We start from the raw sequence: 15420 nt of genomic DNA, 5'->3' as shown, positions 1-15420 counted from the left end.
AGGCGAAGAGGCAGGCAGGAGGGGCTGCCAACTGAGAGACGCCAGGTCCCAAAGCCCTCCCTGTTCATGACCTGGCCCCATGCTGCACGCGTGGAGGGCAGACTTATGGCCCTCTCAGGAGCCTGATACTGACGAGAGGTCCCGGCTTGTGGGGCTCTGAAGAAACCGAGGGGAAAAGGGCCACTTCAGGACTGGGTCATTTTCCTGCCTCTTTGAGAGAATGGTCCAGCACGGCCACGTCACTGTGCAAGCAGGGAGAATTGTCCAGGAGACTGATGAGCTAGGATGCATAGAAAGTTCCCCCAAAGACACCACAGGCATGTCTGCTTCCTACTAACCTCTCAGAGGTTCACTTGGCCCAATTGCCTTTGGGGCCAGGGTGGTAACGCGCTTCACTGGAGTTCTTTCCAAGGTTTTCCTCTAAGGGAAAGGAAAGTTTTCAGGAACGCCCTTCACACCGACAGGTAAGACGCCAACATGGCCCGCCACCAGAAAGGGTAGGTGTTGGAGAGCCAAACCTGTATACCATAGCACTCTGTACAAGATGTTTATCATCCCAAAGCAGCTCACAGTAGATTCAGCAATTATCCCCATTTTACAGCCTGAAAGTGAATCGTGATGACATTTCTCAAGATAAAAATAAAGCACTGAAGCCTGTGTGACTTCCTTTGTCAGTGTCTGCATTTGTCTAAGCTGCTTTAAGCCAGTCTGTAGCAGTGAAGCCATAATTCAGATGAAAACAATAAGAAATCATTTAAAGCCAGTGTACATGAAAGTGAGTAGCCCACATGACTACTATTTTTAGTGCAGAAATATATTCAAGATCAAAGCCATTAATGTTTGCCTATTTTATTTAATCATGTGCCTTTTACCTGGCAGATGCAGGTCTTATAGCATACAAATGAGTGTACAGGGAAGGTTTCAGGCTTTATGCTGTCCAAATTAAATTCTAAAAAGCCAGAAAATTCATCATTCTGACATCTCTTTGCAGATGCAGAATGTGTGTTGAAATATCTCTTGAAATGTGTCTTGTTTACTTAAGGAATACGTTTAGCAGATCATGTTAATTAGAAGCAATATCTGAGTAAAGTCTTTCATAATGTATCTCTTTTTAAACATAAAAATCAAGGGGCTAATTTCCCAAGTTGTGAGAATGGATGTTCCCTCTCATTACCTGTATTTTGGATTTTGAGGTTTTCTTGTAAGTAAAAGTTTACAGCATCCTTGAGTTTTTACAGCATTGCTTGAGTTTTCAGTATCCCTTTTTTTTTTTTTTTATTTACTATGTAATCATCTAGGTTTGCAGATATTATGTATTAAGAAATGGAGAAGTTGGGGAAATTTTTTGAAAAGAGACATCGCCTACTCTTGAAATTCCTTGTAAAGTATTATTGTCATATAAGTTGTAGGAGGTGTGTCCTCTATAAGAATACCTCAGAAGCACAATTTTAAATATTGAGAACGTTTCTAACCATTCTCCATTCTCCATTTTGAGGGTTTTTTTTGTTTGTTTGGTGACAGATTTCATATAAACAGAATTTTTATGGTGCATGGGTAAAAACTTCCGATTACATCTTTAAAACCATTTTCTATGAAATTTCAGTGTTACCAAAATATGTAATGTTAAGTTTACCTTAAACCTCCTTGACCTAAATAAACTCCATGAATAATAGATACAATTATGTAGTATAGCTTCTAGATGGAAAATTGTCATCATTTTCAAGAGAATGAATGGCTCTGGGGAAATGTACAGCTTAGGAATGACAAAACTGTCATTCACTCAGAAAACAAAATTGTGGAAATGACAGAGTTGAGCCCTGGGAATCCTCAAATTTGCCTTTAAACAATACCTTCTTCAAACTAGTGATTACCAGTGGGAAGGAAAAAGGGGGAAAGGCAATATATAGGGGACTACAGTAGGAACTATTAGGTATAAAATAAGCTACAAGGACATAGTATACGACACAGGGAATATAGCCAATATTTTATAGCAACTATGAATGGAGTATAATCTTTTTTGATAGTTTTTTATTTTATTGTTGGAATATATTGCTTTACAATGTTGTTTTAATTTCTGATATACAACAACATGAATCAGCTGTATGTATCCATATATCCCTGCCCTCTTGAATCTCCCTTCCACTCCCCCAATTTCTCAAACTTACTTGGCCGTAACCTTTTTTTGAGGCTTTCTGAGCCCCTCAGGATACGCATGTTCCACGGAACCCACTTTGTGAAGCAGTGGGCTACATTTAATCGTGTAGCCGCTACTCAAACAGAACTCCAATTTGGCAAACCAAAAGGCTACTGTTGCCAGCCCTGAGATACGCAGAGCTGGTATCAAGTGATGCAGTGCGCAGCGCGTTTAGAAATGTGGGTGCTGGAGCGGGTCATCTCTTCTCTGGTCTCTTCCAGGTGTTTCGTCCCAAACATCTACGCAGCTCTGTTCACGGCAGCTCTTGCCCCCTTAACGTGCCTCGTGGTGGCCTTTGTGGTGTTCATCCACGCCTACCAGGTGAAGCCACAGTGGGAAGCATACGACGATGTCTTCAGAGGAAGGACAAATGCTGCAGGTTTGTAGGGAACCGTATTTGCACTTTGGAGATGGGTGCTTTTAACGGTGGGAAAAGGTCACTGAATGGTCTTTACCAAGCAGAGGAAGGAGGTTAGACTCCGCTTTCAGCTCTGAAGCCAAAAGTCACAGTTCTCTGATTTCTCCTGCTCCTTGGGCCTTCCTTGCAATCTCTCTCTCTCTCTTCAGGGCTCTGCAGGTTTCATTGCTGGTGCCAGTTTTGTCCCTAAGATATTGATATTCAAGTAAATGACTCAGAGCCTTTGGGAGGTGCTTCCCCGAGCGTTTTTCAACTCAAGCAGTATCGACCTGGGTTCAACCTGTGAAATCTGTTCATTTCTTGCAGACTCTAAGACTTTATCACAAACAAACTTTCCTAATGCTTGTGAGTGCTGTGTTTTGCATGTGGAGTTCTGATTGTGCAGACAGATGTTTAAAAACATATGTGACCAGACAGCTTCATAAGTGGCTACACATGTCTGGTTACTTAAGAGTGCAAGTCTTTCCAGCTCAAATTGGCTTTCACTACCAGCTCATTTTTTCCCTTTGAATCATACTTAACACCGGTTTTTATGATCTGATTCTTTTTCTGTTGTTAGATTAGAGTCTCTTAGGAATGTTTTTAAGGAACGATAACCAAATACCTACATACAGAAAACTCCAAGTCTAAAATGTTTTGAGTGACTGGAATATTGAGAATCTAATGAGCTGGGGAGTGGAGGAATCCCTCTTGGGCCAAAAGGAAGACTAGTCTTTTCTATAAGATCAGTTAAAGATAAGTCAGTTGCTCAGTCGTGTCCCACTCTTTGCGACCCCATGGACTGTAGCCCGCTAGGCTCCTCCTTCCATGGAATTTTCCAGGCAAGAATGCTAGAGTGGGTTGCCATTTCCTTCTCCAGGGGATTTTCCTGACCCAGGCATTGAACCCAGGCCTCCAGCATTGCAGGCAGACTCTTTACCAACTGAGCCACCAGGGAAGCCCAAGTCTTTTCTAAGCTTTTGCAAATCTAAAGCCAAAGGAATGAGAGAAGTTCTTCACACGTTAAGTGCTATCCAGAGTTTAAGCAAGATACCATCCATGAAGTCACTTAGAATAGTGTCTAATACATTATTAGAGGCTCAGTATATACTGTCTCATATGATAACAAAAAGATTCATTCTAACATAATAAAAGCCTCTAGTTCCTAAACTGTGTCAGGGAAGATCCAAAAAGATTTTCCTTGTAGTGTAAAGAGAAAGGACTCTTTTATATTAACTTATGGGGTAGTTTGTAGGATAGCTGTATCTAGCCAACTCTTCCCTCTTCTCTCTGATTTAGCATGCAATTATTATGTGGGCAAAAATAGCACTTAAGGTTATGATTAAACTTAGATTCTTCCATTAGAAAAGCAATGTTCAATGTAGAAATTGTACTTTTTCATGGGACAAAGAATTTATCCAGAAGCTGTGCTTTTATTCAACTTGAGATTCATTCTGTTAAAATGTGTATTCTCTTTTGAAGGCAAAGTTTGTTTCTCCCAAATAGAAAGATTTATTTTGTTCTGTATACTATATAGAAGTGCCAGTGTTTGCATGTTTCAGTAGTGATAACATCATAAAGGCCTAACCTAATGAGTTAGTCTTTTTCATTCCTGAATCACCCCTGTGCCTTTTGGATGTGATCCATGGATACGATAGATAAACAATGCTCCAATTCTCTGAAAAACAGCTCTTAAGCATTGAACATAAAATCCCTAGAACACTTATATCTCAACTGGCGAAGCAGTTTCAACCTCTCTTACAATGAAATATATTAATAGAATCATTGCTCTTATTATAGCTTTTCAAATAAAAAAACAATTATGGTAGTTCTGATTTCCCTGTTCCCACTCAACCTAACAGTCATTATCTCACTTGGACTCTTAAACAGTGTTTTCCTAATTAGTCACTAGTTCCAGTTCTTATCCGTTTCGTTTTCTCAGATGTCTGTATTTCAACAATGTCAAGTGGCTCCCCTCACTCTCTGGCTTTACAATCATTCAGCTTTATTGCCCAAAAGAAAGTCCAGGCTCTTTATCACACTCGAGTCTCTATACATCCACCCCTGGGCCGTCTTATCACCCCCAAGTTAGTTACCGCTCGGCCTATGTTCTGACCATGTCATTGATTTAATCTTACTCATTCTTGAAATTACCTGATCTGTCATCTTTGCACATGTAAGCTGCCCTCTATGAACTCTTCATCATTAGTTGATAAAAAAAAAAAACAACTCATGTGTTTAGTAAGTAATGAGAGAAAATGTAGATGAAGAAGAGGTGTAAGGGACTTACTGTTCTCCCTTAATCTATCTTAGCTCCCCAAAGCCATCCTCAATAAATGCATAATCTAAGTAAAAAAATGTGTGCTGAACAATCCCAAGTTGACTCCTTCCAACAAGATACTGCTCACTTTTTTATGGAAATTGTGGAAGCTCCCAGTATGCTACTTCTTCCATGATGACTTTGAAATTAACATCTTTACCACACCAAATAAGAATTGCTCATCCTTCTTCTATGATTTTAAAGCACTTTGCCCCTACAGCCATTAGAGCACTTAACACTTACTTCAGAATGGAATGGTGACTTGTTTTGGTGTGTGTGGCTGATTTCCTTAAAAAATTATGGATTCCTCAAGGACATGGACTATTTATTATTCATCTCTGCATCACCAGAGCCTTGTGGAGTGCTTAGTGGATAGCAGGAGCATAATTAATATTTGTTGACTGAATAAACTAATAATCATCAATGCTAAATATAGCATTTAGAAGAAGAGGAATCTGTCATATCATCCAAAGTAGGAATTATGGAATTTATCTCATTGATCTGTTTGTAGATATCCCTTTTAAATTTATTATTAGGACTATTATTTTTTCCTTCTATGATTCCCAAAACTATGTGTTCAGCCTTGACCTCTGATTTGATACTTTAGATTTTATTTGAAGCCTCCTTTAACTCTCCTCCACTTGAGTATGTTCCACTTAGCTCAAATTCAAAATGTCAAGGAAAAAAATGTCTGTCTACTCATGGCCATTTGACAATCTTTTTGAATCTGTCTGCTAAAATTCCATTGCCTTGACCTGAAAAATATTGTCAAGATGGGACTGTAAATTCATGTTTTTCCCATTTTGCTGCTCCAAATGCATCACAGTTAATGACAAGATATAGCAAGAAAAAATTAAGAAGAAGATGAAATGGGGATCAGAAACACAAAGTGGAATATAAGCTGTGCTGCAACCAGGGTCCTGATGTTTTCTGAGTCCACAAGCCTGTGAATGTAGAAGTGGTAAGCTGCAATTAGAGGTCTCACCCAGGGCAGGTAGACTGGAGCAGTAGCGCCCGCAGGAAAGGAGTCTGCGAAAGGACCGCCGCTGTAGTGTGAGCTTTGGCTTAGGGGTCTGGGAGCCCAAGGAGAAAGCAGAGGAAGAATCTTTTCAAGTTCCTGGGCCAGACTCTCTAGAGTTCACAGTTTTATCTGCCATATTTGTATGTCATTATGGGGGTAGAAGACCCAGGATATCAAATTCGCCTTCCTTGGACAGGAAGGTTAAATGGAGGCAACCATAAAACCATTAGACAGAAAGAGGTAGCCAGAGAGGAACACAGAGGCAAGGGGAGAGACAGTGAGCAAAGAATCACATGCTTTCTACTCGACTGACTGCAAAGTCAAGGATCCAAACACTGGAGGAAAACTGGTGAAGACAGCCCTTCAAATCACCAATCAAAAAGATAAATGTAATCCAGAAGAATATATAAAGATCAACTATAAATAACTTTGGTAATGATGTTCAACTCTTCAAAAAGATAAAGCAGGAATCCGCAAACTATGACCCTACCAGCTGCTCACCTGTTTTCTCATTTTATCTATTTCTTTTTTCACAGCTTCACTGAGATATAGTTTACGTGTCATAAAGTTCATCTATTTAAACTGTAGAGTTCATTGGTACTTATTATATTTATATTGTTGTGTAACTATCACCATAATCTAATTTTAGAATATTTTCATCATCCCTCAAAAAACCCCGTACTCATTAGCAGTCACTCCCCTTCCCTGGGCCCTGCTGCTGCTAAGTCGCTTCAGTCATGTCCAGCTCTGTGCGACCCCATAGATGGCAGCCCACCAGGCTCCGCCATCCCTGGGATTCTCCAGGCAAGAACACTGGAGTGGGTTGCCATTTCCTTCTCCAGTGCATGAAAGTGAAAAGTGAAAGTGAAGTCGCTTAGTCATGTCCAACTCTTCGCAACCCCATGGACTGCAGCCCACCAGGCTCCTGCATCCATGAGATTCTCCAGGCAAAAGTACTGGAGTACTTCTCTGTCCTTCTCTGTCCCTGGGCCCTAGGTAACCATTAATCAGCTTTCTGTCTCTGGAGATTTATCTGTTCTGCACACATCATATAAGAGTATCATAGAAAAGGTGGTCTTTCAGATCTGGCTTCTTTCACTTAGCACAGTGGCTTCCTAGTTTATCTGTGTTATAGCATGTATCTGAACTTAGTTATTTTTATTGCCAAATAGTGTTGCACTGGATGAACATACTACAGTTTTGCTTATCTGTTTATCAGTTGATGGACATTTGGGTTGTTTTCACCTTTTGGCTATTATGAAAGAGGTTCCTATGGACATTCATGTACAAGTTTTTTTATTAATATATGTTTTCATTTCTCTTGGGTATATACCTAGAATTGGAATCTCTGCATCATACAGTAATTGTATGTTTAACATTTTGAGGAACTACAAAACTGTTTTCCAAAATGGCTCCAATGATGTGTTTTGTAAGTAAAGGGTTTTTTTGACACCCATCCACACCCATTTTTTTACATGTATTCTTGACTGCTTTTACAATACAGAGTTGAGTATATGTAGTTAAATAAAAGCCATGTGGCCTGAAAAATCTAGCATATTTAATATCTGGCCCTGTATAGAAAATGTTTGACCATCAATCCCTAAAATAAAGGCAGATATATCCACTCAAAGCCCTTAAACATAAAAGGCAAAAATAGATATAAACAAAATAAAAATACAGACCAATATGAAAATGAAAAAATTTCAAAAATCTTGGCAATGAAAATACTAGTAGTTGAAAATTTTAAATATCTTAGTATTTGAGATAAGATACAGATGAGACACAGAGAAGAGGGAATTAATTAGAATCTGAAAGTAAGATTGAGAAATTCATCAGTGAAACCTGCAAAAAAAGAGAAAATAGGAAAACAGAGCTAAGAAGTATGAGAATACATTGCCAAAAGAAAAGAATACAGGGAATGTAGAAAAAAAGAGTTGAAGAGGTAGTTGTTGAGAATTTTCAAGAATTGAAGAAAAAAATAACATAACTACACGTAAATCAGTTCAGTTCAGTAGCTGTCGTGTCCGACTCTTTACGACCCCATGAATCACAGCATGCCAGGCCTCCCTGTCCATCACCAACTCCCGGAGTTCACTCAAACTCATGTCCATCGAGTCAGTGATACCATCCAGCCATCTCATTCTCTGTCGTCCCTGTCTCCTCCCACCCCCAATCCCTCCCAGCATCAGACTCTTTTCCAGTGAGTTAACTCAACACATGAGGTGGCCAAAGTATTGGAGTTTCAGCTTTAGCATCAGTCCTTCCAATGAACACCCAGGATTGATCTCCTCTAGAATGGACTGGTTGGACCTCCTTGCAGTCCAAGGGACTCTCAAGAGTCTTCTCCAGCACCACAGTTCAAAAGCATCAATTCTTCGGCAATCAGGTTTCTTCACAGTCCAACTCTCACATCCATACATGACCAGGGAAAAACCATAGCCTTGACTAGATGGACCTTGGTTGGCAAAGTAATGTCTCTGCTTTTTAATATGCTATCTAGGTTGGTCATAACTTTCCTTCCAAGGAGTAAGCGTCTTTTAATAACCATTGTTAAAAAAAAATAAATAAAACAGAGGGAGGTGGAAGAATGCTAAAAGGTCTAGTATGTTAGTAAAGTTCTCATGTGTATTTGTGAAAACCTGGATAGTAAATACCTTTTCTTCGCTTCTCATATTCTTTACTGTTAGAATAGTTGGCACAAACCCCATTCAGGAGTTTGGAGTCCACAGTGGATGCAGATGCTGCCAAGTTCTCTAAAAACCTAAGTTTCAAAGCAGCACAAACTGGTCCCAAGCCTCTTCTCTTCTTTCCTATGAGATTCGTGCACACGCTGTGTACACTTTATACCCGAGAAGGGGGGCAGTTCTGATTATAGTCATCCCTCGGTATCACTGGGTTCTGTATTTGAAGATTCAACCAACTATGGATCAGAAAATACTGGGGAAAATAAAATTTCAGGAAGTTTCAAAACGCAAAACTTTAGTTTGTCACACGCTGGCAACTATTTCCATAGCATTTACATTATGTTTACATTGTATTATCAGTAATCTAGAGATTATTTTAAGTATTCCAGAGGATGTGCGTAGGTTATATGCAGATACTACACCATTTTATATAAAGGACTTGAGCATCCTTGAATTTTAATTTCCTACAGAGTTCTAGAACTAATCTTCCATGGATAGAGGGAAGACTGTAGTCTCAAGCAGGTCCAGCCTATTTCTCTACAATTCCAAGCGTGCAGAAGTGACCCTTTTTCCTAATGCAGCTGAGATGGTTTATGGTTTAGCCATAAAAATGCCCTGCATTTTTAAATTGGATGAGCATTTTCAGACATTGCAGTTGACCCTTGAAGAGCACGGATTTGAACTGTTCAGATCCACTTACACACAGATGTTTTCCAGTAGCTATGTGCCACAGTACTGTAGGCTTCCCTGGTGGCTCAGATGGTAAAGAATCTGCCTACAATGTGGGAGACCCAGGTTCAGTCCCTGAGTCCAGAAGGTCCCTGGAGAAGGGCATGGCAACCTCTCTCCATAGGATTCTCCAGGCAAGAACACTGGAGTGCCATGCCCTTCTCCAGGGGATCATCCGGACTCAGGGATTGAACCTGGGTCTCCCACATTGCAGGCAGATTCTTTCCCATCTGAGCCACACCAGGGAAGCCTAAAGAGTTGGATACAACTGAGCGACCTTCAGTTTTACTTTTCACAGTACTATTCCACCTGCTGTTGGTTGAATCCTCATAAGCAGAAAATATACATATTATTATGTATAGACCTATAAAGTTATATGGGGATTTTTGACTCTGAGGGATGTGGAATCCTAACCTGCTCATTGTTCAAGTGTCAACTGTATGGGATAGTATTATGAGAAACACATTCTCAAATAATAAATCAAGAGTTGAATGTCGGGACTTCCCTGGCAGTCCAGTGTTTAAGACTCCACGCTTCTGCTGCAGGAGAATGTGTTCTCTCCCTGGTTGGGAAACCAAGATCACATATGCTGCATGGTGTGGCCAAAACAACAGTTAAAAAAGAGTTGAAAGTAGATCCCCTTTTCTTACAGAAGCACAGTTTCCTGATGTTTCATACTGCTAGGTTTTAAGTATTTTTGATCAAATCTTGTAAAGAGTTTTTTTTTGCTTATTTACAAATTACTTTTAGCAATGAGTGAAATGCATTATGAGAAGGAAAGGTCAATTTATAGTTTCCTTATAGCTAAGCTGTTTTTCATTTGTTCATAACTGGAATAATTATGATTATGTATTTATCTTAGACATTTAGGTTTGGTAAACAAACGTGATGAGTTAACACCAGCATCAGGCCTGTTTGAATAACTTAAGAGCTTACATCAGTTATTTTGTTGGACCGGGCCTCTTCCATATTTCCATGGAACTGTTTTCCCAGCTAAGTACTCTTGTGCAGATTGGATGTGCCTGACAATAGGAGCAATTTTTCAGCAACACTTGTGTGTTGGTTATGTCTACCCAGTATCAACCCCATTATACTCTCTTTTTTTTTTTTTTTTTAGTGACTTTTTTGCTCCTGACATCTCTTAATTTCAGAGCTCAAATTTCCACTGAAATCCAGAGGAAATGGAGAGCAGAGGAAGAGCTGCTGGTAAATAAAATACACCCTCTGCTGTGGTCTCCAGAGATGGCCTCTGTCCATCCCTCCCTTTCTGAGCGTGGCAGGAACAGTGATGTCAGTCTGTCTTCCTTCTGTGCCCCGTTGGTTGCTCAACTGCTAAGTAACAGATTTTCAAAAGTCGATGGCTCCTAATGAAATTCACTGGCCGCCCCCTTCCTTCAGCGAAGTGAGTGCGCAGTGAGAATGAGTCAGGATAAAGGTATGCTCCCTGAACTCAATTTCAATGTCTCAAACAGCCTTTTAAACAAAGCCTGTAATTTTAGGGTTTGGTTTTGATCTCTAGCAATGATAAGCTTGTCTTTCCTTTTAGGCTCATTAGAATTTACTGACTTTTTCTGATTCATCAGCCAGTTCTTATGATTCATGGATCAGGGAAGGAAAATTAATTTGAATGAAAAGAGGAAGTAGATGATTACAAATCCCTTTCTTATAAAAATCCCACACATATGTTTCCGTATGATGTGTAAAAATGTAAAGGTGGCTTGATCCAGCTAGCTATGTATAACGTGAATCTGAGGTAGTTGGAATCTTCTGGTGCAATAATGGCTACTTCTCTGCTTGGTAATATATTTGAGAATGAATGCTTCCATTTCTTCTCAGGTTCCATTTCTTTATATTTACTAATACTAATGTAAATCAAGATTCCATTGCTATTAGAAAAATCACTGAAAGCCAATTATAATATTATGAAGTATCATCCCTTAAATCCTGAGAATGAGTGACTTGTCTTCTCCTGGCATCTTAAGATATTTCAAAAAGAGTTCAAGGAAACTCATTAAAAGCCAGAGGAAAAAGAAGAGGAAATCAGTTCAGTTCAGTCGCTCAGTCATGTCCGACTCTTTGCAACCCCATGGACCACAGCATGCCAGGCTTCCCTGTCCATCACCAACTCCCAGAGCTTACCCAAACTCATGTCCATTGAGTCGGTGATGCCATCCAACCATCTCATCCTCTGTCATCCCCTTCTCCCCCTGCCCTCAGTCTTTCCCAGCATCAGGATCTTTTCAAATGAATCAGCTCTTCGCATCAGGTTGCTAAAGTATTGGAGTTTCAGCTTCAACATCAGTCCCTCCAAGGAACACTCAGGACTGACCTCCTTTAGGATGGATTAGTTGGATCTCCTTGCAGTCCAAGGGACTCTCAAGAGTCTTCTCCAACACCACAGTTCAAAAGCATCAATTCTTTGGCCCTCAGCTTTCTCTATCATCCAACTCTCATATCCATACATGACTACTGGAAAAACCATAGCCTTGACTAGATGGATCTTTGTTGGCAAAGTAATGTCTCAGCTTTTTAATATGCTGTCTAGGTTGGTCATAACTTTCCTTCCAAGGAGTAAGCATCTTTTAATTTCATGGCTGCAGTCATCATCTGCAGTGATTTTGGAGCCCCCAAAAATAAAATCAGCCACTGTTTCCCCATCTATTTGCCATGAAGTGATGGGACCAGATACCATGATCTTAGTTTTCTGAATGTTGAGCTTTTAGCCAACTTTTTCACTCTCCTCTTTTTACTTTCATTAAGAGCCTCTTTAGTTCTTCACTTTCTGCCATAAGGGTGGTGTCATCTGCATATCTGAAGTTACTGATATTTCTCCTGGCAATCTTGATTCCAGCTTGTGCTTCATCCAGCCCAGCTTTTCTCATGATGTACTCTGCATATAAGTTAAATAAGCAGGGTGACAATATACAGCCTTGTTTTACTCCTTTTCCTATTTGGAAGCAAATAGCTCCTAGTAAATGGAATACGCACTGTGCTATATTCTCCAAAGATGGCCACCATCAGTTATTCTTCTCCTTTGATGTGTGTCCTACTCCCTACATAAAGCAATGGAGTCTGTTTCCCCTCCCTTTAACTTTTTGGACTTGCTTAGAAAGTGAGAGTGTCAGTTGATAAGTTGTGCCTGACTCTTTGCCACCCCATGGTCTATAGCCCACCAGGCTCCTCTGTCTGTGGAATTCTCCAAGCAAGAATACTGGATTGGGTTGCCATTTCCTTTTCTGGGGATCTTCCCAACCCAGGGATCAAACCTGGGTCTCAGACTTGCTTTAGACCAAGGTAATCTGATGGAAGTGATACTGCCCCATAATGGGTCAAGCCTTTAGAAAGACAGGCAGTTTCAGCTTCCTTTCTCTTGGAAGCCAGCCACAATGTAAGAAGTCTGATTACTCTGAGACAACCACGATGTTAGCATCTGCAAGCTAATCGGGTGAAGTGGCCACATGAATAGGCACATTTAGCCTGCCTTCGGGCTTCCCAAAGGTAGCTCCAACAGTAAAGAATCCACCTGTAATGCAGAAGACCTGGGTTAGATCCCTGGGTGGGGAAGATCCCCTGTCTTGTCCAGAGAATCCCCATGGACAGAGGAGCCTGGTGGGATACAGTCTATGGGGTCGCAAAGAGTCAGACATGACTGAGTGACTAACATGTCAGCCCGCCTCCAGTTGTTTCAAGCAACCCAGCTCTGATTCCAGACATAGAAGTAGCCTTCTTGTCGGATCCAGCCCAAGTAGACACCACACAGAACAGAAAACTGCCCAGCCCAGATTGTAAAATATTTTAAGCCACCAAGTTTGTTATGTAGCAATCAATAGCTGAAACACTGTGGTTCTGGTGTCCTGGTTTTTTGCACATCAGAATTCTAAGTATGTCATTGTCATTTTAAATTTTATTGTCATTTTTATTTTATTGCATTGTTTTATTTTAATTTTTATTGCTTGTTGTTTCAAACACATACTGCAAAATTCCAAGTATATCATTGTCATTTTAAATTTTACATGGTTTATAAGTACAAATGAAAAACACAATATGCTTTTTTTCCTAAACCAAAATTGATGTTTCCACTGAAGCAAAGTAAAAGTAATCTTACCTAGTAATAGTACATACTTAAATCAGATCCAGAATGACCAATATAACAGGTTTCACATGTCCTTGGCAGAAAACTGCTTGTTTGCAGTCTACTCCCCGTTCCATTGCTGAAAAGAAAATAAAAAACAATGCCTAGGGACCAAAGGAAAACCCCAGAACTCCTTGCTGCACAGTAAACAATCTCTTCCACTTGAGCTTTAAAAAAAATCTTTGTGAGCACAGTTTAGTCTCCCCACATTTTATCAGTAATGCTGGGGAAAATCCAAAATATTTAAAGAAACATTTTGGATACTCATCCCCTGCTTAGATTTATATCTGTGACCTCAGTCTTCAAAGATTCAAATCAGAATCTTTGAACCTGAAAGATGATATGTAGTTGCTCAATGTGTATTGCTTTTTTTTTTTTCATTATTGTTATTGAAAAAAAAAAAAGACTGGGCACTTGATATTGCTCATTAAAATCTCCTAGAACTTTAACATCAGGAATTAGTTTCCTAAGGCTTAGAACATTGAGATAAAAAGTAAAAAATAAAATCAAAGAGTCATGAAAAAGCTTACATTTCTGTTTGAACTCCTGATTTCCACATGTAACCAAAGAAGAAAAGGGACTAGTAATTTGTGGCAGAGCTGGGTCTTTCCAAAACTCAAGTTTCCCAAATGTTTATACCTCAGGGATTGCCTTTTACCTAGTCTCTGCTGAAAACTGATGAGGACAAGGGTGGTTCTCTGTCTAGGCTATTTCAGTACTAAAGCTTCAATTTCAGTTTGTTTTCAAGGTGGGTGGTGGGCAGAGAGCATGGATGCAGTAGGACTGGGAGAGGATAAAAGGCTGGACTGCATGTAAGTGGCAGCTGTGGGTGGACTCTGGCCCTGGCGGTATCAGCATTATCATCGTGACAGCTACTAATTGCTGGTGTACCACCGCACTGTGCTAAGCATTTTATGTATATTATCTCAGTTTTCACAAGAATCTTGTGAAGCACGTATATCTAGTCCTATAGTGAGACAACAAAATGAAAGAAATGAGAGGCTTGGGAAGGTGTCCAGATGTGCAGAGCTGTTGAGTTGTGCAGTTGGGGTTAGAACCACAAGTGACTCCTGAATTCTCCAGAACCCTCTTTACTGCCATCACCAGTGCTTCACCGTTCACCATTTTGTCATCAAATCTTTCATTGAGAAAAATGACATGTGAATGTTCAGTTCAGTTCAATTCCATAAAAGGAATTGTTAGGCTCCATGCCCCAGAAAGAATTTGAAGTGATTCAGGCTAGCAAATTGTTTCTTCATCGTCTAATTTCCAAGAAAGACTGCCTTGTCTCTTTATGGTACTGAAATGTGCCTAGTTTTACTATTCGCATATATAGTGAAGGCGTAATAATAATATTTAACTTTATAGAGCTGTTTCAAGAATTAAATGTTAATTCATATTAAGTCTTTAGTATACTCTGAAACATAGTAAGCACGCAGTATGCATTGGTGTTTTTATCAGCATAACAGCTCTTTCAGTATGTAACTGGTGCAGAATATTTTGTCCTTGATCATTCCTATATATCTTTCAAATATGCCCCTCTCTTCCTTTCTTCATCATTATGCCTGGTGTATATTAATCGACTCGAGTTGTCATAACAAAATGCCACAGCCTGGGTGGTTTAAACAGTAGATATTTATGCCTCACAGTTATAGAGGTTGAGAAGTCCCACAATCTGGGTGCTGGCCAATTGGGTTCCTAACGAGAGCGCTCTTCCTGGCCTGCAGATGACCATCCTCTTGCTATGTTCTTACTAGGGGGAGTGAAGGAAAGAGAAAGGGAGAGAGTTCGCTCTTGTCTCTCCTTGTAAGGGCACGAATCCCATTGTGAGGACTCTACTCTCATGACTGAATTAACTCCTTATGTCCCTATTTCCGAATACCATCATATTGAGGGTTGGGGTCTCAACAGATGAATTTTACAGAGACTCAGTTCATAGCACG

The 15420-nt window shown here is 40.0% G+C and overlaps 1 protein-coding gene across 1 annotated transcript in view; it reads left to right on the top strand.

The window, feature by feature from the left end:
* The window catches only part of ADGRV1 (adhesion G protein-coupled receptor V1), a 549332-nt gene that overhangs the window by 449883 nt on the left and 84029 nt on the right, over positions 1-15420 (top strand). Inside the window, exon 86 of the mRNA XM_088838471.1 lies at positions 2416-2573. Coding sequence (XP_088694597.1) covers positions 2416-2573 — 158 coding nt within the window. The remainder of the gene's footprint in view (positions 1-2415; positions 2574-15420) is intronic.

This window comes from Moschus berezovskii, chromosome 8 (assembly GCF_049115385.1).
Source record: "Moschus berezovskii isolate FMDL1 chromosome 8, NW_MosBer_1.0, whole genome shotgun sequence".
NCBI lineage: Eukaryota > Metazoa > Chordata > Mammalia > Artiodactyla > Moschidae > Moschus > Moschus berezovskii.
The sequence above is the reverse complement of the archived record's forward strand: the minus strand, read 5'-3'. Positions and strand labels throughout refer to the sequence as shown.